The sequence below is a fragment of the Caloenas nicobarica genome, chromosome 1 (genome assembly GCF_036013445.1).
Source record: "Caloenas nicobarica isolate bCalNic1 chromosome 1, bCalNic1.hap1, whole genome shotgun sequence".
Lineage (NCBI taxonomy): Eukaryota > Metazoa > Chordata > Aves > Columbiformes > Columbidae > Caloenas > Caloenas nicobarica.
This window is the reverse complement of record NC_088245.1, coordinates 153,727,912-153,753,412: the sequence shown is the minus strand read 5'-3', so window position 1 is coordinate 153,753,412 and position 25,501 is coordinate 153,727,912. Positions and strand designations below refer to the sequence as shown.

At 40.5% G+C, this 25,501-nt stretch overlaps 1 protein-coding gene across 1 annotated transcript in view; it reads left to right on the top strand.

Annotated features, from left to right (window-relative positions):
* Positions 1–25,501, top strand: part of COL4A2 (collagen type IV alpha 2 chain) — a 148,033-nt gene that overhangs the window by 75,703 nt on the left and 46,829 nt on the right. Inside the window, exons 5-10 of the mRNA XM_065628260.1 lie at positions 19,592–19,726; positions 19,809–19,853; positions 21,935–22,051; positions 22,772–22,843; positions 24,354–24,389; positions 24,486–24,548. Of these exons, the coding sequence (XP_065484332.1) occupies positions 19,592–19,726; positions 19,809–19,853; positions 21,935–22,051; positions 22,772–22,843; positions 24,354–24,389; positions 24,486–24,548 (468 nt within the window). The remainder of the gene's footprint in view (positions 1–19,591; positions 19,727–19,808; positions 19,854–21,934; positions 22,052–22,771; positions 22,844–24,353; positions 24,390–24,485; positions 24,549–25,501) is intronic.

The window sequence follows — 25,501 nt, the reverse complement described above, 5'->3', positions numbered from 1 at the left end:
TGTAGAACTAGTAGCACTTAATTGTACAGATTTTTTGGCATTCGTGTCCAGACTTCAAACACAGTGCTTCATGACCAGGACTAGCTGCAGCTTATTCATTGCTTTACCATCCATGGGCATAGCATTTCGCTCAGAGTAGTGCTGCTGAGAGTACACTGTATTCCTGTTAATATTAGAGGACAGCTTGAGAGTTTTTGGAAACCTCCTCTCTCAGACTGTTTATCCATCTACTTTGATATTTGTCTAGAGATATGTTTTACAGTCCGTTTACTTAGAAATGTGTCAGAAAATTGCATACCAATAAAATGTGAATAAAAATGTTTAGTATGTGTGTATCAGTTGCCAGTCAATTTGTTAGCCATAATTTTTAAATGTTAAAGATATATAATACTCCAAAAATTAATACATTTCAAGGATGAAAGGTATGTCGTTTACTGTCAGTTTATTCTGGCTACCCCATAATCAAAATAAACTGACAGAAAACTCTTATTTTCTCCATTCAAACCAATAGGCTGCACCATTTGGACCTCATTTCCAGAATCTTTTCTCACGGGAATTTCCCACTCATGTCGTGGATAGTCTGTCTGAGCAACAGCTGAAAGAGCAGGCAAAACCACAATGATTGTTGCAGGCATCTGATTATAATTACTAGTAGAAGTTCTAATCCTTATTTCCTCAGCTATAGCTCCAAACATTTAATTAATGGCACCACATACAAACATTATGATGGTTATTTTGGTGGCTTTAGGTACTGAGCAACACAGACACATTTTGGAGCAAGTTCATGAGAGTGAGTCAAAAACTCTTTGACGTGACTGCAGCTTGTGAGCAATTTTGCAGAAGACAGAACAGAGCATGTGAACAGCAATGGAAAATTATTTGAACTAATCAAACCAACTTATCATGAATGAATAGTCTTTCTGTGGAGATAATGAGGAGGGAGTTGACTGGAATGGTGTAGGAGAACTTAAACAAGGAACTCTGTATTTCATGCTTGTGATACTAAGTGGCCTTGGGACATTCATTTTTCATAGTATTTATGCTCATTTTTAGTGTCATGGTCTTCATGCAGTGCATTAAAATGGCTCTCTCCAATTGTTACGTGAATTTTATGGGACTTTGTGAAGAAAACTGACTACTGTACATGAGCTGTTTATTTTTTATGTTTGTAGAACCTATTGCAGATCAATAGCATGGAGATAGAAAGTTGTCTTTACTCAAGGAAGATGAGCAACACTGACCAGATTTGTAGGGGTACAAGTACTCGCTGCTACCCCATTCCTCTCAGTCCACATGATGACCAATGAAAGGAAGATCTGACAGTATAGGGTGGCACCAAAGAGTCCCTTAGGCGAGGCAGATCAACAGCCCCTACAGAGGAAGATGTCCTATGTTCACCCCTTCCCACCACCCTTCCAAAAGGAAATCCACTCAGAAGAAGGTGGTACGGAGATAGCTGTGTTGTATGCCTTGTTTCTGCCTCCTAAAGAAAGCTGAAGAAACATTTCTGGCAGATGCTGTGAGGAGCAGCTAACAGTTTGGGACAAGTTCATTTGAGCAGTCCCCTTAAATAGGCACCACCAAAAATCACTGGTCTCTTTTTTAGAGTTTGACCCTCCTGTTGGGTTCTCCTGGTCCTTAGGAAGAAGAGCAAGGAGAGCAGCCATTCTGCACAGCCTCCATCTATCCCCGAAAGGAGCTGATGGGCTTCAGCCAAGAAATTAGCCTAGGCTTAATTTAAACAGAAGTAACTCATACTCATACTTTGGCATATTTTAGGCCAAAGTAGCAGGGCAGTGAGGTGTAGCCAGTGGTTTCCTGGCCTACAGGGCAGCAGTCCCGCCAGGAATGCCCACTGATGGCTCTTCTCCCATGTGCTGCTGCCCGTCAGGGATATTCATTGGTGTAGTGGTGGTGCAAGGGCCTCTGCAAAACAAAATTTCATCTTTGAAGGAAAGAATCAGTAAGTACAATTTTTGGAAGTGTTCATACTACAACTTTATTCCAAATATTTATTCAGTGTTGTACCATTTAAGTCTCTTAAAGGATATATAGGAGCATTTAAAAAGAGGAAGTTTTAAGTACTTGAAATGTCTTCATAGATTTTCTCATGGACCTCCGACACCCCTCAACCATTGCTTGCAAAAAAATGTGTGGCTGCAAAGACAGCTGGCTTTGAGTGAGGCTTTGACAATTATATCATATAATCTCTGTAATACAGTATTAAATTTGCTTGAAAAAATAGTCATGTTTTGGGCTGAATCTTGAAGGTCATGACATTTCCATTTTTCAAGTCTCAGTCCATTCAGGGGCTTCTTGTGTACCCATGGACTGTAAGTTGCAGATAGTCAGCTTTGCTTTCAGGACATGCTGGAGTAATTCTTGGATTTCTTTGACTTGTGTCCATCCAGAATGGCCTGCAAGGTACCCTTTGGATAGTCATGTCTGCTTAGAGCATCATGCTTCAAGCCCTGCCATCTAAAACACCTGATGTGGAATAAGGTGTATTGTTTACAGTTAGAATCTAGTCTTTTCAAAGTTTTTTAACTAATTTCCCAAAATTTAAGATCAAATATGTCATCATTTTTTTAAAATCTGGAACTGATACTGATGCATTTTACTGAAAACATGCATATTCCATTAGATTTAGAAAAAAAGTGATTAATGATGTAAAAGCATTTTAAATGGATGCTTGGATATTTTCTATTTAATCACAGAGATTTAACTGATTTTTTTTTCACTACACATCTTTGGGACAGTGCAAGAAGTCCCACTGCTGTGTGGCTTCAGTTGTTTTAAATTTCTGGATGTTTTTTTAATTATGAGGGTAGAAGCATGCTTTAGCTAGCACGTGACTGAACAAGGCTTAAATTAAGTCACTGCCTGGCTTTTCGTGTTTACATTTTTGTCACTGTATTATTATCTCAACACACATCTTTTGCATTTCTTCTATGACGTTGTTAACAGCTGCACAAAAACTGTCTTCTGAAATGTTCTTCCAAGCCTCTTCCTTAGTTTTCTCCATAAATAAAAGAAGTCCTGTTTATCTCTGTGTTAAAGAATTGCTGCTGGTGCTTGTCCTGGTTAAAGCAGTGTAATAAAAATAATTAGCAAATGCCAAACTGACAGAAATTCACCCCAGTGCAGAAGGGTTTGTCTGAGACCTGCAGTTCTGTTGAGGTGAGATAGAGATTGTGATACCCTCACGGGTTTCTGCAAAGGGTGGAAGAGGACACACTGTGGACTTCAGAGATGTGAGCATGAGGAGGAGCTGGGCATTGACTTTTTAGCAGGGCCTGTTGCATTAGGACAAGGGGTAATGGTTTTAAACTAAAGGAGGGGAGATTCAGGCTGAACAGGAGGAAGAAATTTTTTACACTGAGAGTGGTAAAACATTGGCCCAGGTTGCCCAGAGAGGTGGTAGATGCCCCATCCCTGGAGACATTCCAGGCCAGGCTGGACGGGGCTCTGAGCAACCTGATCTGGTTGCAGATGTCCCTGCTCATTGCAGGGGGATTGGGCTAGGTGACCTTTGAAGGTCCCTTCCAACCCAAACTATTCTACGATTCCATGATTGACTGGAGGGAAGTGTTTTCCTCAGCAGATGCTTCCCGTCTTCAGTTCACTGCACAGGAGTGATAATGCTGTTAGCTCAGTGCAGACCAGCCTCAAGCCACCATCAGTATCTGCCCACACTTACATACTGAGGAATGAGAAGGCTGTAGTTTTGCCTGTTCATCCCATAATCACTCCTTAATATCAGGCAAAATATGAAGGTAAAAGTACATTTTATACTAATTTGTTCTGTAATAGAACAGTTACAGTTTAGCTACTGTTTGGCTACTGTTAGTCTAGAAAGAGTGCAGAAAAAAAAAAGGCAAAAGCGAAGCAAAAAGGCTATATATACTTATTTTTGTTTCCAGTAGGTTCCCTACTTTATCCTGTGAACGCTCCATGAGAATCCTGTATTTTTCGATTGCTGAAGCACAGTTCAAAGGCAGCGTTATCATTGTGGGAGATGGAGATGTGCGCTTGAACAGCGTTGTGTTCTGGCATCAAGTCTGTCTCTTACCAGTTTTCTTCCCAGGGGTTTATACGTGTAGCTTCAGATTTCTTCCCAACTGCCCCCCACCTCAAACATACAATTTCTTACATCTCTAAATAGATTTAGTGGCTGACATGTGGGTGCTAAGACTTTAGAAATGCTGATGTCTCTCGGCATGACTTCATGGAGCATCTCGTGCCCCAATTTGTTTTTCTTTTTTTTCCTAAAACAACTTCTGGTTCCTTAATATTACTAATTTGTTCATCTGTAGAGAACTAAGCGATCCCTGCATACTATCCGGGTAGGATTAGTGTCCATTTATCTTTCTAAGTTGAAAGCTGTGTTCCTTAAAAACATACCAATAGCTGTATCTTATATATGAAGGAAAGCAATGCAGGGTTTTCTTCATGGAAGGGCTTGTCAGGCACTGGAACAGGCTGCCCAGGGACGTGGTGGAGTCACCATCCCTGGAGGTGTTTAAAAGATGGGTAGATGAGGTTCTTAGGGACATGGTTTAGTGCCAGTGTTACATCAACAGTTGGACTCGATGATCTTGAGAGTCTTGTCCAACCAAAATGATTCTATGTGCTTTATAAATAGCTCAGACCAGAAAAGACTAGAAAAATACAGTTAAACTAATAGCCTTGCAGTAATAGCATTTGAGGGAGGGAATCACTGGTCCTAGCTTGTGGGAGCTGAGGAGGCTTCAAGCACCCATGTTCTGGCCATGACTTCTAAACTCTTTGCATCAGACCAGCTGGAGGGTTGGTGGGGTTTGTTTTTTCCCTTTCATAATAACCATTCACTGTACACAGAGACAATGAGAGTGGTGAGTGTTTCCCACTAAGAAGATAATACCAAGAGTAAGCCGTGCAGACAGTAGAAAAATGCTCCCTGAGATACCAGCTTCCCCAGGCCGGCCAGGCCTGCCCTTCCTCCAGGGTCTTCCTCACCCTTCCCATCACTTTCCCTGCCATTTCTTAGTTTAATCCAATTACTTTCAGCTGTTTATTTTTTACTTTCAACTATTTATTTCTACTGGTTATGTTGTCAGCAGCGCTCTAGGACAGCAATGTTCTCAGCACGATGGTGGATGTTGTGCCCTGTCATCAATTAGCTTCTTTCTCAACTCATTGCTGGTTTCTACTGTCAAGGATTAGATATTCGATTGGATATTGAGGCCATCAGTTCTCTAAGATACGACTTGAATGAAGTAGCAAGTTACTTAGTTAAACAGCTAAAAAGCAGTCTGCTTTGTCTAATCTTTTGCTAGATCTTGAAATATATTTCCATCTATTTTCCTTAGCATTTTTCCTTTATTTTCAAAAAAACGTTTCACTTTTTTGGTTCAGATTTTCTGCATATTAAGATCTGAATTTGTTGGAGAAAGTTCTGTTTAGGAGGGACTTCTGAAGAAATCTTGTAACTACTTCACATAAAATAAATACAATTATTTGACTTTCTGTGATAATTTGAAATCTAAGACATCCATATCTCAGTGTCTAGACGGGCCTTTATAAATAACCAAAATCAATTGGAAATTATAGTAAACCGTATTTCTATTCAGAATAAAATACTTTTATGCCGAAAGGAAATAGTTCTATTCTTTTTTCTGTCCACAATCTATCATATTTAATAATGCAAATGTTTTCTCTGTGATGCTTCATTAAAGTTCTTCCTGACTTGAGTAATCACCATGGGGTTACTAAACCATATTCTTTTAGAATTGGTTCCATCTTCTCAAGTATCTGTTAGAAACTAGATAGGTAAAATCATCAAGAGTCATCAAGAATAAAAAGAATATTCAAATAGGCAGATTTCTGGTTTTCCTCATTGCAGTTGGGTTGACATTCATGGAACTAATGTTGCATTAACCCAACTGGCATAACTAGAAATAAGTTTTCATTGATTCTTAATACAGTGCTTGCTACTGCAAACGTATCCCTTGAAAATTCTTTCAGCCTTATTAAGGCAAATTCATTTATATTCTTTTCTTTTTGTAATCTATCTGTTCTGAAGTCCGACGTGGGTTTTTTGTTTGTTTGAAGCTGACAGGGGGAGTAGGAAGAGAAGTATGGCCCTAACTCAAAAATATTCAAAGGACGCTGAATTTCTCCACATATTTCTTTCTATGACTCTTCAAATCCCTCCTTCTGGATGCACTTTCAGTTATTTCTCATGCCAGAAAGTAATGAAATATCGGTCTGCGTTCAGAAAAAAAGTAATTTTTTTCCTCAGGAGTGCTTGCTGTGGAAACAAGTAACTTACCAGCAGAAACTTTTGCAATCTAGTTCAGAACTGCAAGTTCTGCATAAAGCAGTAGAGCTGGTAGAGTGACAGGTCTGGTGAGGTTTTAGCTGAGGTTATTGAAGTGTTGCAGAAGCAGAGGCCTAGCTTTTCTCATAAATATTGCACCCATCTGGACTGTAAAGATACGGGAGACCTCACACGTACGCAAATATGGCCGCAACAAGCACGCAGCTGTTATATCCACAGGCAAAGAGCTATCAACTTGCATCTTGGCTTTTTTACCTGAATAGTTCTTATTAATTATCAGTGTTTACCAGTAAGGAAGTATACCGCCTCATGTCAGTGACTCTCTCCCCTTACCTGTTTTAGGGAAACTAGAGTGCTTCATGGCTTGTGTTAGGTACACAGAAATCTGGAGACAGCAAAATGAAGGGAGAATAAATACATACGCAGACATAGAAAAATTCTACAGACATCACAGAGAGGAAGAAAAAAACTAAGCGGCAGACCAGGCAAACAGCTAAACTGTAGGATCTTAAGGAGGGTTTTGAACATCAGGAGTATTGCCATATTTCACTGAATCGCAGAATGGTTGAGGCTAGAAGGGACACCCTAAGGTCATCTAGTCCAACCCTTCCTGCTCGAGCAGGGTCAGCTAGAGCAGGTATTCTTTGGTCAGTCTTGGTTATTGTCCAGGTAATTTGAGGGTTACCAATCTCTAGGCTGTAGTGGCTCCTTTAGCCCTGCACATTTTCGCAGTCTGTATTGAGCACTGTAGCACTCAATAATGATATTGGTCAGTTTGTTTGCTTTCATGTAATGAGTGCCCCTTGCCTCTTCACAAAAAAAAAAAAAATAAAAAAGGCAATACAGATACATTTGCTTTCCTCAGGAACTAGGTAAAAACCATAAGCTCTCTCAGATGCAGAAGAGGTAAGAAAGTTAAAGTTGAAACATTTTTTCATGGAGAAAGGGAAGAGGGAGGTCAAAAACTCAGAGGAGCCATGTGAATGTGAATTGCATTTGCTACTGTCTCTGTCAAAAATACAGAAGACTGACGCTCCCTGTGGCCATTGAGGTTATTTCAGGATCCAGGCCCTGTAAATCCGGGATACAGCTGTTCCAGCATTAGTGTTTTTTGGAGAGGAGTAGTTGCTTCAAATTTATTTCTTGCTTCCTTTCATCTTTGTCTGTAGCAGACAAGGTGAAGCAGGAGAGGCATCCTAGCAGAGGTTCAGGGTGATGGTTAACCTGTGAACTGCACCATTCTGACCTTTCATCACCAGCAATTCGAAGTTTCCTGTCAAGAAATGCAGCCTCTCCCATTAGACTGGTGGAAGCATCTCTGCAAGTACAGTATCACAAGTTCATGAAGAGAGCACATGACTGCGCAGCACTGATTTCTTTGACACAACTAATACTACAAGCAGAGCATGTTTTAGCCAAGGAGGCACTAATTTAACAAAGCTTGGAGGCAGCCCAGGATCAGAATCTGAAATACTGAAGATGCTTTTCTCAAACTGAAGCCTAAAACCAGTCGCTATTGATGGGACCCAGATGAATAGTCACGAAAATTATTCAGCAATCTCTCTGGTATTCCCATAGAACACGAAGGGTCCTTCTGCTATTTCTCCTTGTCTGGAAGGCTTCTCTTTTCCTCCCCGTTACCTGCATTTACCATCAGTTAGAGAACAACCTTAATTTTCTCCAAGGCCTGTCAAACTAATGGCATGTCCTTCAAGTAAAAGCAACTTGCTGTTACAATTTAATATTAATAGTACCTTCACTCCCCCAGTACCTGCAGAATGAAAAGGAGTAAAGCATCAAACAGAATTATTTGCTCTGATTCTCATCCCAATCCTCTGCTGAAGTAGCTGCATAGCCCACACTGCCTACAATAAACGGTTAAAAAATTTCCAGTAGCTTTTGAAATCAACATTTGAAATGATAAATGTAGGCTTTCTCCTTGAACAGCTGTGGAACTGTCTGTTGCTGATGTTCTCCAGGACATCATTTCCCATGAGTGATGAGATTTTGGAATCTGCAGAAGATGTGTGGGCACTCTTGGCCCCCATTATTGCTACCTCAAACTGAGTACAACAGAAAAACTAGATTGTCTGTAATGGATCTAGAGAATTGTACCTTCCTGTTCAAGTTTATACTCCACTCTTGACCCTCTTCAGGACTGTTATCACAAGCTATGTTCAATAGAGTATTTTTTTGAAGTAGATGATATAGAACTATTTCCTTCAAGATTCCAAGAAAAATATATTTACTTTCCTTCTTCCTGCTTTCAAAAAACAAACAAACAAACAAACAAACAAACAAAACAACCTTGTGTGGGATCACAGAGACTTCTCCAAGTAACTGGTTGCTGTAATACTTTCCCCAGATCATTCAGCTTCCCTAGATCATTCAGCTTGATCTAGTACTGTCAACTTATAAAAATCTTCTCTGAATCTGTGTGTACAAAAGACAGAAAACTTAACTGTATTATATAAAAGACAACTGCTGACAGTTTTCAGTATTTCTATTTACTACCTGAAGATGGCAAGACTTCTGATAGATTACTTAGACTATTTGTTATTTTTGGAGACAAACCCGACATGAAGCCAGGCTCAGTTTAAAGACCATCAAAGTGATTGCATTAGAATATTTGTGATGTTAACAAGCCACATCCAGTGGAAAGCATAAGGGTTCATTTAGCGTCAGTGTAGGCTGACTCAACAGCAGGCTTCAGCAGAGTCCCAGGTGCTGACATTTCTGAAGCATCCGCATTGATACTAACATCAAGTTTAGCAAATCATGTAGAGAAAACAACCGTGCAAACTCTGTTCAGATGGTCTCACAGCACCCCGCTGCTCTTGAGACCCATCTGTCCAGAAGTGTTAGGAGAAAAAAAAATGTCTCTTATTCTACTTCAACAATGATTCTTCATATTGCCGCACACATCTGCCTTAAAGCCCCATGTCCTTCCTGGCGATTCAGAGCCAATCATCTGGCCTTGCCGGGAACTCAGAGACAGTCCCAAACTGTAAATTCCCATGACTGGAGTGTGAGGGTGTCTGGGGTCTGCACCGAGTCATTCGTACATGCTGCTAGAGCGTGTATTCTGGGCTCCCATGTGGAGAGGGTATCCCAGCACACAACTTATTAAAAAAGTCACAGCCTTTGTAACATAATTAAATTCTTTCTATGGTTAAAACAGCTGGTAGTGACTTGTATTTACATGATCAAGTCAGTTTTGACAGTTGTTCCCACCACAAAAATAGTTATGCTTTTGTTTAAACAGAAGAGGAGCACAGAATGGAAAAAATTGGCATATGATAGACCGAACTCCTGCAGGAGTTTTAGTTTTCGCATACTCTTAAACTCATGGAGCCTAATGAGCTTAACATTTTGGCCAGTTGCACAATTTGGAAATTTCAACAGTGAACGGGTTTTGGACAGAAAAAAAATGTTCTCACAAATATGAAAAGTGAACAGATGTTACTATTGGTGCTTCCAACGCCTACTGACAGAAAACATCTGTGTTGAACTTCCTGAATTTTAGGATCTTGAGAACACTCCCACACACGACCGAAAGCCATTTGAAAGCAATTGGGCTGGCGGATCGGCTTTCGGGTCTGTGACTGAATGTTCTAACGCAAGCAGGTGCTGGTTGTTGTCTTGCCTTGAGGAGCCCAGCTAGCCAAGCAGCAGCATTACAGCTCTCCAACCCACTGCGTTATGCAAGTGTTCAGCATTTCGTGTGAACTGTGATTTTTCAAAAGTCATAAAAAGCAGTTGATCTTAACAGTGTGATAGCAATAAAATGAATAGAAAAAAATGGAAAGAATGAAAAACAAGATTTTGGTGTAGATACTAGCAGATTAGGAGGATTGCACTGCATTGTATGCTGCCGTGGAAAGTGTCTGGCTTTTTTAATCCTGTCAAAACCCATGTTGAACGAACACAATTTTCTTCTGCTTTGAAAACCTACTCATTGTGCTGAAAACATGTGAGGCATTCACCATCCCTCCAAATGTTCAGTCAAACATTCCATAGGTACTATGAGACCAAAATCTGCCCTTTGACATGCGCGTGATACAGCAACTGTCACGGGGTAACTGGGAGTTCTCTGCTCCCTCCTGCTCCACACCCATCATTTGTCTGGTCGTAAGAGCAAATTTGGCAAGATGATTTTCCTCTCTGGTGAATTTTTGGTTGGCTATCAAACTAACCTCCTCCAATTAATTAAACAGTAATGGATGTTTTGCAAGGATAAATCAATGTCATGCTAGTGTTTTGTAAAACATCATTAGCTAATGATCTCAACTTCAAGTTGATTCAAAGTAACATCTCTAAGTTATTCTAGTTAACTCTTTCTTAGACAGTATTTAGTTGCAAGTCAGAGGGGCACTGTTTACGTGTCAATAGAAGTAGTTTTTTTCTGGTTTTATAGTTGTCTTAGGTTGCTACTCTCAGATTAACCAACATAAAGTGAGTAGCTCCATTAATCGCGCTTCCACTCTCACGCTAACCCAACCCAAGGCATCTGTCTGGGTTGCAGTGTCAGCCCCAGCTCTGCAGGTTTCTGAAATCTGAAGATTTCCCCATGAACCCCTTAGGTCCTGCCAGAGCTTCATACCAGAATTTTAGCATGGCCCAATGTAGGCAGAAATTTTGTTATGCTCTGAATAAAGATGATAGAAACTGAGCTAAGAAGCTGTATAGAAGCACTGATATTTATGCGACTCCTAGCAGCCTTAATGAAACATGTGTCTGACTAGTCGAAAATGAAGCAAGGTAGGGGACAGATGATATATTTAGAATAAATGTGTATGCTTTTGAGCACACAGCATTATCATCTGATCACTTTTTTATCCTCAAACATTTCTAACTTCCAAGAAAATCCTACTATTTTGTACCACAAGTAGCAATGGTTCTGGCATGTACTGCCTGCCAAGTTTAGTGAATTTACTGCATTTATATCCAGCTTATTTTGCATGCAGAATAATTTTCATGCTCGAGTTTATTTGAGTCTTAATCCTAACTGCTAAATCCACAATTCCAGGACTTGATCTTTTGGGGTATTGCCTTCTTGCACAGTTTAGAAAGCAGCAATGTGGAGGTCAGCATTTGAACTAGGGACCTAGGCTCCTTTTATAGACAGTTAAGAAAAATGGGCACATTCAGGGTGCGTTTGTTTGACCTAGTTTGAAAATCTGAATTAGGATATATCGTGCCATAAGATGTCACCCTCACCTGATGAGAGCTTTGAAGGACTACACTTCATGTAAATAAATGTCTACATCTGTTGAATAAATACAATCCTTAAAAAACATTTGGTGCCTTTCAGGTCATTACAAGTCCTATCACATAACGCAATAGAGTGTGCTCACTAGGTAGGTGTATTTGCTAATAGATGACGTAATTCTGATCCCAAGTTTCCCAGTTTGTGCAGCTGTACTTCAGCAGAGATGCTGCTTTGGACTTTCAGAGCTCTCCCCTTCCTGGGGCTGCAAACAAAACCACCCTTCCACTCTGCCCACCGCTTCCTTCCCACATCTTTTCCTCCTTCCTCTTCTCCTTTCCTCTACACAATAACCTTTTGAAGACTTGGCCTGGAAATCCTTGTGAGGTTTTGTCTAGACTTGCCTTTTCTGATGTTTGTCTTTGAGAGACCATTGCCTTGGTCCCAGGATCGTTCTTCCTACAGCAGCTCTGCAAAGCACAGAAAGCATTTCTGACATATGCTCCGATGTATTATGCGACATGAAGAAATTTAAAACTGGTTCTTTTGAGTGCTCGACCTACATTCCAGCGTGTATTTTCTTTTGCGCATGTTTTGTCTTCTTGGGTGACATAGCAACTTTCTGGAAGATCAGAAATTAGATCAAACCGTGGGAACAGAAAACAGTACAAAATTATTTCATTTACTGACTACAGAAAAGGGCTGTGGCTTCTGGTAAAGAGAACTCTTTCATAGTTCTTTTTTTGTGAAGATTTAATGCTTATTCCTTCCTCAATTAAAGAAGAAGAAGAAGAAAAAAACCTTCTGCAAGCTGATTCACTGCTCTGGAATTAATGTTAATGTCATTTGGTCACCACTGTCCTGAGAGAAAATGTCGCATGTCCAGACAATGTAGTTGAAAGAGCGGCAAATTGTTACCATGCCACTAGGCTGAAATAGCCTCATTTTTTAGTTATTTTTAACTTAAAGTGAATTTTATAATTTTTTTGTTTACTTTTTGGTATAAATAAAAAAAAGCTTTTTAACAAATGAGAAGGAAAGTTTTTTTTTTCTGAGAAAACAAGCTGGAATGTGAAACTCAGCTAAATAACCTTCTCTCAAGTAGCAAAAGATAAATTAAAAATAGAAATAACCATTAGCTATGTACTTTTTTTTTTTTAAGCCTGCTGACTCTTTCAGTGCTACTCTGTTTAAGAATTGAGTATCACACAGCTTAAGGCAGACGAGAAAGTTTTGCTTCATTTGCTTATCAATATCCAAGTTAGATCACAGAAGTCCATCCCTTCCTAACACTGGTAACCATGTGGTGGCAGAAGCTAATGGCAGCCCTACAATAAAACACAGATTCGGAATATAAATTCAAAAAGATGCAGGCCTATGAGATTAAATGTAAATTTAGCAAGCCACTGGAGAAATAAAATTATAAGATTTTCTCATTCTTCTTAAAAGACCAAGTCCTTCTACTACGTGAAATAAAGGGTGAACAACAAAACACAGGCACTTCAGGACGCCACATGTTGCTCAGTTGCATGATGAATTTCGTCCCATTTCATTTGCACTTTCCCAGCTCTCTCACTGCCAGACATTTTTCAGGAAACCTTCTGCTTTTGTTGCCTTAGACCCTACACAAAGACGTTTTGACCCTACCTGAACTCCTTACCAGAATTCCTGAAGGTTGTAACATGCACCTGTGGAGGTCAGGGCTGCGTGCAGCAGCAATGGCTGGTGCCATCTAGTGAGGAGCTTCTGAATGCTCGCTGCAAATTGAGATTGGTCATCTGTCTTTCAGAAAACAGTCATTATTACAGTCCTGAAGAGACAGAAATAAAGTGACGTGCCAATATGTTTAACAACCAAGCCCACACAAACCTCAGGATTTTTTCTCCAAGATAATCTTTCTTTCCAGTGGCTAGCATTAGCTGTGTTTTGCCTGATGTTTTTATATTTTCTACCATTCCATGGATTGTTTTGACCTACTTTTCCCAGGTGGAATTGCAAAAATGTTTAAATCTTGCTAAAACAGATCACTGAGTTGCTGAGGTGGGTGGAACGATTCAAACTACGTTATCCATGTACAGCATAATGATGTATGGTGTAGAAATGTACCAGTGTCTTCTGTATCATGGTAGATGTGCTCATCGGTGACTGAAGTTGTACCCAGTGAAGCTTTGAAAGTGAGGTGTTTTAAACTTGGTTTATTCCAGTAACCACTGAGCAGTCTGGGTAAAGAAAAATTTCATCTTAGTAGAACTGGCAGGAAAGGAAGACCAGACATGTATCCCTGCCGTGGAGAGATTATGCAAAAATAACCAGTTAAGACCCGTAAGGTCTTCAACTTGTTTTGGAATTGGTTCTGTAAATAGTCAGAGGGTGTTGTGCGACGAGCTCTCTGGGGATCTGTCTGTACTGGGCAGCCTGGGACCGCCAGAAGCAGCCGCTGGCTTGAAATGAACTGGTTGAGCTATGGCAACAGGATCATAGAATCGTAGAATCATTTTGGTTGGAAGAGACCCTTAAGATCAAGTCCAACCATAACCTAAATCTAGTACTAGACCATGTCCCTAAGAGCCTCATCTACACATCTTTTAAACACCTCCAGGGATGGCAACTCAACCACTTCCCTGGGCAGCCTGTTCCAATGCTTCGAAACCCTTCCCATGAAGAAATATTTCCTAATATCCAATGCTCCATGTGGTCTGCTTTTCTCTGCCTCTCAGCCCAAAGCTGTGCAACCCCATAGCTGACGTATTTCTGGCACAGTGTGCACTGCGTGGAGCTGAAACCTCAAACCCTTCTCCTACATATTCCCCTCTATTATGTTCAATCCATAAACTCCTGGATTTACGCTCCAGGAGAAATGCCAGATGATATGCCCATCCCAGTCCGACTCTGTGTGCCGCCAACAGGGTTTTGAGGTTGTTCCTTGTAGTTTTTGGGAGCAGGTGGAGCACTAGGGTAATTTTTCAATCGGGCTCAACAATTGCTTTACTATGCCTGCCTCCATGGAACCTGCCTCAGAGAAATGCAAATTCCCTACATTTACACCCCATTCTCCACATTTTGCCAGCGTTATGTTTAAAAACTTTTCTGTCTATTTCCTGTGTACCTACAGGGATGACTTTTTCTGGGTTAGCACTTTTAATCAGCTCAGAAGTGGCTCATTTTCCTTATAACCTATTTTATTCCCTGGTGAGCTGCTCTCTGTTCTGCTTGCTGGTCTTCCAGTAGTGGGACTGCATCGAGGTCCTTGCTGTCACATCCTTTCCCCATCTGTTCTTACAGGGACTGTTCCAGGCTGATCTCTCCTACAAAAAAAGTCCCAGCTCCCACTTGGCTGTCACGGTCAGATCAGCCTTCCCGCAGGAAGTGAACTAGACCTTTCGCCAATGACCTTTTTAAAATGTCAGGGACTTAACCTTCTTTCTTCTTGTCCACTATTAAATAAATGATGGCCTACAAGGATCATTTTCGTGTGGGGAATACTGAATCATCACATTCCATTTACCAGAAGCAGTTGCAAAATGGAAGTCTGTAATGAAATGTGGAGAAATGGCCCCAATGACAGTGAAGCTCTGCAGTAATTCTGATTCTGTCTCCTCTTTATTGTAAATCAACGATTTTCTCCTTTCTTCATATCTCCGTGCTGGTAGGTGGATTTCTCAGCAATTCATGACGATGTTCTTGTATTTTAAAACTTTAGGAGCAGGTACTGTCATTTATTCTATCTTTATTTGTATAGTACCTCAAACAATTGGTTGCTCTCAAAAGTAGTGTGTCCTCCTCTACCAGTTTTGTTTCCACACTGTAAAGTTACCAGTAAATTAGAAGGAAGAAATTATTGCGACACGACATCTCTTTCATTTGACTGATCCTAAAAGAACTGGAAATGACAGTTCAAGCTGCACAACTTGAACATTCAGTACAGATCTAAAAGTCTGTTCAGGATCTTCTTAAGTCCACTGGGATTTAATTGCAAAATGCAGCTATTAAATTCAGTCACAACCCCAACAGCATTTTCTTTCATGCACGTCACTGGACAAGTGACAATGTATATACAACATTACAAATATTTTCTGGGAAGATTTCCTCCAGGCTTCCTAAATTTCTGACCTTTGCTCCTGTCTGTTAAATAGCTTTTGCACATGGCTGTGCTGGCAAGATGAATTGTGTTAGACCTCTCCCTGTCAGCTGGAGTCGCAGGAAGAGCAAAGCAGGGCCTGCCCATTTAGGCGTGCATCCTGACATTGGGAGCTTTGCAGTTCGTCTCAACTGTCGTGGAAGTTTTGTGTAAAGACAAAGAAAAAACTTCTTGTTAGTCTTTAAGATATTCCATCAGCCCACTTTTTCCTTTTCCTTTTGCGTGCTTCCTCCGAGGTGCTGGCCATAGCATGCCACGCATGCTTCGGTAAGCCACTTAGCACTGGCCTGTAAATCCAGCGGTGGGTGACATGGGGTAATCATGCCATGCTCTGGATTTGGGAAGAGTTCGAGTTCACCCCAGCAAAATGGAAAGCCTTCTGGCAGCAAGCACCATGGGCCAAAGCAGGTTTCTGCATTGCTTTATCATTTAAGGAACAGGGGCACCAGAGAAAATACTTTGTGAGTTGTCTAAAACATGACAGAGAGGGATAGCCTATTTGCCTAGATTTGCCTTTTCTTTTTTTGACCTGGAAATTTAATCAGGACACAATTTCATGGCTTTGGAGAATTTTCTGGGATTTCTGACTCTCCAGGAGCAGAAACAGAGCAGTACCATGCCTGGCATGTTTCACACAGGGGAATTTGGAACTCTAATAATTGAATCATGCTTTATTTGACTAAACCTTTCAAATTGGTTGCCTTTGCTTAAATCTCCTCAATGACCTTTGCAAAAGAGAGAATGTTCTTAGGTCATTTGCTAATGAAAAAGAGACATACTTGTTCAACATAAAGAAAGCAGAGTAAAAGCTGACAAGTCTGAGTTAATGAAGGTTGACAAAGTTAATTCAGTTAACAGGCCAAGGTGCTAACTGCCTGAAGAATTACACAACATTGTGATGATATTAAGTACTTCCCCAGCTCTGACTCTAGCCTCATGCTTAACTGGTCCCAGCAGGACCAATTCTCTTGTCTTTGTTGCAAATAATATTAAATTACCTCTATTCTTCAATAAACAAATGATCAGATAATTACCAGGAAAGCATAGGGAAGGGGTGTTGGTGTTGCCCAGCTCTCTTCCTCGTCTTCCATCCCTCATTTACTTCTTCCTCCACACCAGGTAGGAAAATGGGACTGGAAGGTGGAGAGTGGTATTTGGTGTAGGAATTAAGAGAGGTAACCATGTTCTGTGGAATGCCACCTTTGAATATTGCAGCTCTGCATGACCTCTGCAGAAAGCCAGGCAACAGATTTGACAATTCTGAACAAAACCAGCGTTGTATAAGATGTCGCAATTAAATGTTTTACATGCGTTCTGCCTGCGGCTTGCTGCTCACAAAAAGGGTGTAGGTGAGCACTAAAGAGATGGTTTGCATATCTCAGGTGGATGAGTAGCTTTTGGAATTTGACTTCCTTTGGCTTTCAGGTACTTCAAAATTGAAGCGGCATTTTCAGTGTACAGAATCCATATTTTCCTTTTTTTGTGGAAGAAACATTTGGTTTCAGAACCTCTCTAAATTAAATTGAAACTGGAGCCAACTCAAATCCCTACAACTGAATTTGAATTTTTTTTCTGTGTTCTTTGCAGGTGTATGAGATACATTTTTATCCTTGTTGAAGGCTTCTTTCCAGATCTGGGTTTATGGTGAAGAACAAAATAGCTCACTTAATTAATCAGAAAAGACTTCTTTTTCCTGATCTTGGAGATCACACTGATGAATATTGGTTCCTATTTAAATCATTATGCTAGTGCTTCTAATAAGCATTTTTCCATTTGTGTCAGGCAACTAAGAAAAGTATGTCTGCTGTGAATCTGTTTAAACAAGGATCTGCACCACAATAGCGTAACTTTTAGAGATCCACTGATTTTTAAAAAGCTACCGATGTGGAGAAAGATGCATCTGTAATAGCCCACTGTGGCTGGCGTACAGAAATGAGCAGCCACTTGTTCGGATGCTTATGCCTCCTGCTAACACAAACCATGTTATATTTCATCGGTATTCATATAACCTTTGTTACTTCTCAGTTTGTTACCTTGAAAAGGCATTGGCTTCCTAGCATCTAATAATCCACATGAGCAGGCTTGGTTTAGAAATACAGATGCTATATAAAGTTGGGCTTGGTTGTAAGCAGAGGAAGGATTCTCTTTCACACTGACAGCTCAAACACTCATACCCATGGTGTCCTTTGGCAATGCTCCTACACCATCAGTTTTGTCAAGCTAGTCATAACAGTATAGCAAAAGATCCATACTCTAAGAGATCCATCCCAGTGGCTTGTCCCAAGGAACTCCATGTAATTCATTCTTCATACTGACTCATTCCTACTTTTCTTCCAAGAAAAAAAGTTGTGTTGAGTTTTGTACTTTTTTTGGCTAGGTCACCTTCTCAGTATGGGCTCATTTGATATTAATAGAATAAGATTTAAAATATAAAACCTACTGCAACTGTTGTGACAGCCATTTTACACAAAAGCAGTGTGGAAAATTGATTTGTTTTTAGAACTAGAAGTAAGCTGTGTTTCAGTCACAGTGTTTGTTTTCAGGTTTGCGGTATCAAGACAACTGTAGCATAGATAAATGTTAATTATAGACAGCATGTTGACAATGAAGTTTTGAAAGTGTGTCACAAATGGGCCTATCTTTCAATATGAGAATAAAATAAATTTTGTTGAATATCACTGAAGCATTTTTCAGTACCTTTACATCTTCCTGAATGCCAAAAAATTAGGATACCTTCAGGTTCATTTCTTCAAGTCTTCACACTACGCTTCTTCGCTCCTCCCACTTCAATGGCATTAAATGAAGTTGAAGTATTATCTTTCTTGGACAGGGATTGCATTGATTTTCTAGCTCTTTCTTTCGAGGCATGGGTGAGACTGTAAGTATTTTATACTAAAACAAGGTGTTAATTTTTTTTATTAGCTCCTTTGTATAAATACATATTTGTTTGTTCATGTTTTCATGTAATTCTTGCTTTGTGGGATATTGATGCTGTTGCAGGCTGTTCTGTGAAAAATCTAATTGCGTTTTTAAAATACTTTCATTAGAATCAGCTTAATTAGAACATCTTGGTTAATGGTGCTTTGCACCATTGATGCATATTTCTCCAGAAAAGATTGTGGCAATTTACTATTAGTGTCATTAGTGCTGTAGAGCATGCAGAACATATGTGCCTTTGGTGACACTATGTCTGGAACGGCTTTCAAATACTTTGGTTCACAGATCTCAGACATACTGTCACGACCCATTACTTAAACCACCATTGTGTCATTTCAAAATGATTTTTTCCCCTGTTGAGCCTTGTGATGTTGGCAGTCAACAGGGGATTATTTTTAAACAGCGTTGGAAGTGGCCTGAAGAGCCGACCCAGCGCTGGAAGGGAGAATGACAAGGGAGGCCTGCGTGCAACTCTCCAACCTGTGGGGATACATGCACATCTAATCATTTTCAGGTTCCACTGCTAAATAGAAATATCATCCCCAAAGAGGCAGAAATTCTTGTCATTGAATATCAGACTCCATTTGTAAGCAATATGGCCACTAAGCAGGTTTCACAGTTGAGCATATTTTACTTGCTTGGAGTCTAATTGGTTATGTTTGTAGGTCAGTGAGAATCACTCTTGAGAAACCTTATTCCACTTTTTTTCATAGAGGAGCCATGAAAATTCGAGTGGTGAATATTGATTTGAGTGTGACTTTCCATATATTGATTTTGTCATGCACAATGTGGTCGCTGTTGCTGGAGTTTCTCTGCGTAGTGTTTCCGGATGACATTCATCAAAGAATCTGGCGTACTAGAATTGGAAGAGATTCTGTGTTTATTTTCTCTTCAAGAGATTGACTCCCTTGCAGCAGTGATAACTAATCTAGCTTCGTGCATCACAACTGTTCCTAAATAAATGCTTTTTTGTTATTTTTATCAGGGCCAGCCAGGACTCCTTGGATCACAGGGGTTCACTGGACCACCAGGATTGATGGGGATCCCAGGACTGCAAGGTCCCAAAGGTCACAAAGGTGAAAGAGGACACCCAGGAATAGCTGGACCCAAAGGAGAAGTGGTAACTTTTGAATATCAGATGTTTTAGCTAATGAGCAAAATACTGGGCAGAACATCGTTTTAATTGTGCTGTTTCACTCTAGGGACAAAGAGGAGTCACCGGATTCCCCGGGGCAGATGGCATACCTGTAAGTAGCCGGTTACTTCATCTTTAAGAAATCACCAACTGCAAATATTGCAGGATAGTTTAAATCCTTTGTACTTTAATTAAAATGTCTGGGCTAAATTCTGCATCAGCCACGCACACACTTTTAAGCTAAGGGCATTTGTTAAAGTGGGTGGAACTGCAGATACATACCAAGAGAGCAGAATCTGTGCTCCTTCTCAGATAATTAAGGTCCCTTTGCTTTGTCCTATGGAGAAATCCCCTTGTAAAGGGGACAAGAAAGGACGGAAATTTCCTGTGTCCCTGGAGGTTACCCAGCTAACTATGTTCTTTTGTAGGAAAGAGCTGTGAGATAAGTACTTCACATCTCTTAAGCTTGTGAGTGAAGGACATCAGTGGGTCATTCCTTAATTATTTCAGAGCTGCAAAGCACATAGAAAGACCAATGATTTTAAGAATACTAAGCTTTATTTGCTTTATAGCTTGTGGCATGCTCGAGATAGTCTTAAAAGACTTACTGAACACTGAACAGTGTCAAACTTTGAACAAATTGACCAGGTCCATGAAACTGAAACGTTCAAAGAGGGAAGCTGGGTAAAGTTCACAGCACAGTATTTTCCCAGCTTACACTTCTTTACATCTTGTGTCATAAAATAACAAAGAAATCTGAGTCACTGGAATCCCTGGATAGAGTTCCCAGGCTTGGGTTTCCTTTGTAGTGCTCCCTGACACCGGGGCCCCACTCTGCGGCCCACGCATCCACATCCACTCTGCTTTCTCCCTTTTTTGTTTCCAGAAGAGCTCCCTATTGAGTTTCAGGGCTTTCTCTCTCACACTCTTCCTCCCCTCCTTCTTCCTCACTCTTAAAGGAAAAGCAGAAGACCCTCTTTCCCATTCCTATTAATGCTTCTTTAGCTGAGGATCTCATTCATCTCGCCACATCATACTGAGTTGTTTCTAAGTGCTCTGTTTTCCTTGGAAAGAGAGTAAATCGCTCCCCTGTGAAGCTCTGTGTTGCTAATATTACTACAGTTGAACCGCTTTTCTTACCCTAGCAAGTTTTCTTCTTCTGCCTTCCTGACATCCGCACATAAATCCCTTCAGACAGTACCCCAGCCTGCATGTTCACTGTGTTCTGTCCTCAAGCTCTCCTGCCCTTCCCACTCAGTTACGCTTTCCGACCCATTCTCTCAAGCCAAGACATAACATCAGAAGGCAGATGGGCAGATGTGTGAACTGTAATGGCAGAGTGTTAGATGTGGGTCTGGAGACCAAGAGAGAGTGGTGGCAAGCCCAAATCTCTTCTGCTTGGTGAAGCTTGGTAAGGACGTAGACAGACTTCTTTGTCTTCTAAGCAAGGGAGCAGAAGCAAAGAGAAGACTCTTGCTCTAGATAGAGAAGGGAGAGATGTTTTAGGGTAGTTTCGGTTTTTTCTGACTGAGCTCCCTAGAAGAAAGGGCTGGTCCACAGCAAATTTGCTTCTCATCAGCTTCAGTGCTAACCAGAAGCAACAGCAATTAAGGTGGATGTAGGTACAGCATTGAAAATCCAGTTTGAGACAGGAGTAACTTTTCAGAGGCTCCATGTGGAGATGATGCAGTGGCCCCAGCTCCCTTACTTTGAGCCCTGCTGTTAAATTCCCATCTCCATACTTCCAGCCTCGTCACGACACTCACCCAAGCTCCAAAAGCATCTCTGACTTTTTCCCAGCTTGGAAGCTGTTCAAAGCCAGCAAGGAACCTTTCTTCCCACTCTTCCAGTGTAGAGCACTGAAATACTTAACAATCCCAGTTCTTGATGGCTCCCTGTGCAGCAGCCTCATCTGGCTTAGTTCTCTGCCTGACAGAGCCTGTATTGAACATAACTTTCTTACCCTTTCTGAAAGGTCCTTCACTGCTCATTTTTTCACACTGTCTGGGGCATCTGGTTCAAGCTGCAGCTATATTAAAAAAGGCACTGTCTGTTTCTGTCTTTGAAAATCATAGTTTCCCATGGATCCAAGCCTTGGGCTTAATGTGAGAATGTCTAAATACTGTGTGACTACAGGAAGAGGAAAACTAGAAACAGATGGATAGATAAACACTTTTTTTTTTTCCTCAACAGGGTCATCCAGGGCAGCCAGGATCAAGGGGGAAACCAGGTCATGATGGCTGTAACGGGACAGTAGGTGACCCTGGTGACCCGGGAACTCCTGGAGTCTTTGGTTTCCCTGGTACCATTGTAAGTAGCTGGCAGTAAGTTAGGACCTAAATCTTGAGATCATTACTGAAGTGAGATTCATTCATGTGTGTGTTGGAAGCGAATGGGCCGTCTCTTAATGGAGCTCCCATTTGGCCCAGAAGAATATCCATGTGGACTTACTATGAACACACTGCGCAATTCTTCGTTATTATATTGCAGCCAGGGCTGAGAGGTCTGCCCAGAACTATACCTGTCACATAGGTCTTGTGGAGAGATTACTTCAGGAAAACTTTTACAGCTTTATCCAACCGTGATAAAGCAGATTAAATTCAGAATTCCCGATGGAAGTAACCTTCTCCTTCCCTGCCCCATGGCCAAAGTATTGGCTTTCCGTGGTGCAATACCTAGCATCATGCTGAGGTGAGCAGTGGAGCTCCTGGATTTACCACGGCACATGTCAGTCCTGAGGAGCTGCCACTGCTGCTCTAGCTCACAGATGTGACCCCGTAATATCACTCCTGGGTAATGGGGGAGTTCTTCCCCTGGAATCAGAAATTCATTCTTTTCTGTACTCTGAGGGTTTACACTTAGTTTTTAAACTATTAATTTCTGCAGCTAGGCATAGTCTCTGCCTCTAAACAGCAGTATGTATATACTCATGAAAACCCTGACAAATATTTTTCTTTACTCCTAGCTGTTTATGTGTGAACATACATGACATGAAAGCTTACTTCTGTTATTTTTTTTGGTCACCTCCAGGGAGTCCAAGGACCAAAGGGCCAGAAGGGAGAGCCCTACATACTGCCACCGGACATCGCAAGCCGATACAGGGTACGTCTGTAACTCGTGGGAGTTACTCATGCTCAGTACTGTTTTACAAGCAGATGATGGAGAGTTAATTTTTCTTACACTCTGACAGACATGTCCCAAGAGGCCCACTTTGATTCTGTGTAGGCTTTGCAAGGCAGCTTCTGCTTTCTCTGGTTACACCAAAATCTATCTGATATCCAGGGAAAAAAAATCTCCACTCGGTTATTTGCAAGGAATTCCAGCCTCCAGGTGGATTGCAGAGGCACTGGAGATGTTGTAGTTCATGTATTACTCTCTTTATTCAATTACTACCTTTGTATTGTGCATGGCAAAATTATTCCTTTGCCATAGGTTTGTCCACTGAATGATTCTATTTAATATTAGCATCCTTTCTGTATAATTTTCATGCAGGAATTTGGTTGACTTGGGATATGAAATATACTTCAATATATTATTTAGATATTTAGTAACCCCCCAGTATTTCTATGGGTGCTTTTACTGTCTCTAATCTTTAAAACTTGTTTTGTAACCACTTGTAGTATTTTCTTGTATATATGGTGGTGTATAATTTGAAGGTATCAAATAAACATAAGGTTACATATGCTGTTGGAGTATAAATTGTGACAAATTTATGTACAAAGCTACATCTCAGCTGTACTGAGCACAGAAGGATCTGCTGACATCTTTTATGTATATTTTGTGCCAGTGATGAGTGCCAAAACAGGTTTTGCTGTTGACATATTTGTAAGTTGCCTGTATTTTTAATGAAATCTTCCTTTCAGAAACTCTTTAAATCTGCATTTGTTAGTAATTAGGAATGACTGAGAATTGCTCAAGTATATTGTGGCCAAGGATGGGTACTGACACCTGTTGTTCATTTCAGAAAGCACTTGCTTCCACACATTATTATGTTAACTCAAATTAACTCAATAGTTAGGATGCTATTCAAAATTATTAAAGGTGTCTGGACTGAATACTGCACTTTTAATGGGTATTGGAAGGTCCTTGCACTAGAACATTTTTGGATCCAATGTCCAAAAACATTTCAACATGTACTGCACTTAAAATATGTGGTCACTGAAAACAGTATGTTCCAAATGCCTTTAGTGACTCAGAAGAGACTCAAAATGATTCGGTAATTCCCATGCAACTCATGAAAAATGAGCCTGTACATTTGAGCTGAGGTTATAGCCCTAATTAAACCACTAGTTAGATGAGATTTTTCAAAAACTAATTAAATGTGGTCTCTTTTCCATGTCAGCCTTGTAGTTGGGATCCTTGACTTCCCTTGCCAACTTTGTACTCTCCTTCTGTATTGCATGCAACTGTATTATATATAGAAAGTACAAAATCTGTGTGGCCCACGTTCAGTTATCTCAACACCTGTATTGAATGCATCTGTATGTAAGGGTTTATATAGCATTGTATGCTATGATTAGTTTTTGGAATGAGAAAAAATTATTGAGTGAGAAAAAGATTTTATTCCATTTTCTGTATAGTATTTATTGCATGTTTTACTTCTTTTTTTCAGGGCGATCCTGGGGATCCAGGGTTCAATGGTTTTCAAGTAAGTAGTATTATGGCAAATGGGATAAAGTGTCAATAGTAACTGATATAAGAACACCATAAGTTGATGCCTGGGGTTTTTTTGTTTTGTTTAAAGGGACCTCCAGGTACGCTGGGTATTCAAGGACCTGTTGGTCCAAGAGGAGAGCGAGGAAGACCAGTAAGTATGTTTAAAATATATTCTGTAGGAAATTAATCTAACAGAAAAATCATCTCGGCAAGTTCCATTCTGTTGGATTGTAACCTAGCAGATGGATAGAAAATACAGGTTAGAAATAGCAAGTAGGTGCCCTGGATGCAAAACCTTTTAAAAAGAAATAGAAGACACTGATTCTACAAGGATGAATATTGCAAAAGGAGGTGGACTGTGTTGCTGAAGGCTTTTTATTTGTATTGTATTTCTTGAACCCCCTTTGAAGAGTCTTGTTTGCAAAGACTAATGAATGCAGTCCAATCTCCATCCCCCCACACTGAGTTGTCAAAGATATCAGGTCCTAAATATGTTACCTTTTCTGCTTATAAAGGACATGTATGTTAGGGTCTCCACACTTCCCACAGGAGACTGAATAGATAACATTCTTCATTAGTATTTAGAATACAATTTTATTTTTAACAAACAAACAAACACAAACAACAAAACCAAAAACTAGGACTAAATCCATAGCATGCTAAGCCTTTCCAAAGTTAATTGTCTGCAGAGCCTGTTTTATTGTCTGGAGTAAGCTGCACCTTGTCTTTCTCCTCTGGTCCTTCTGAAGGGAAATCTCCTCAGTCCTTTGCTTTTTCTGTAGAGTGAACCCACGAAGTTCATGAGCTTCACAGAGGAGCCCAACCTGCAATGGCTCATACTCCCAGTGCACTGTCTTCGATGTTAGGTGTGCTATGAACCATACATTTTCTGAGCACTGTGACTACATCCTTCTGGTTGCCATCTTGGCAACATCTCTTCTGAACACTCTTCCAGAATAGATGGATCCCCACCATCTCCAGCTTTTAACAAAATATATCCAACTATGTTTACCATTTCTAAAGCAGTGGCTCATCTGTGAGAGGAACTTGAAAGCATTTCCCAGGTCTGGGTTTGTATCATTCCTCTTGCCTAAGTCTTAGATC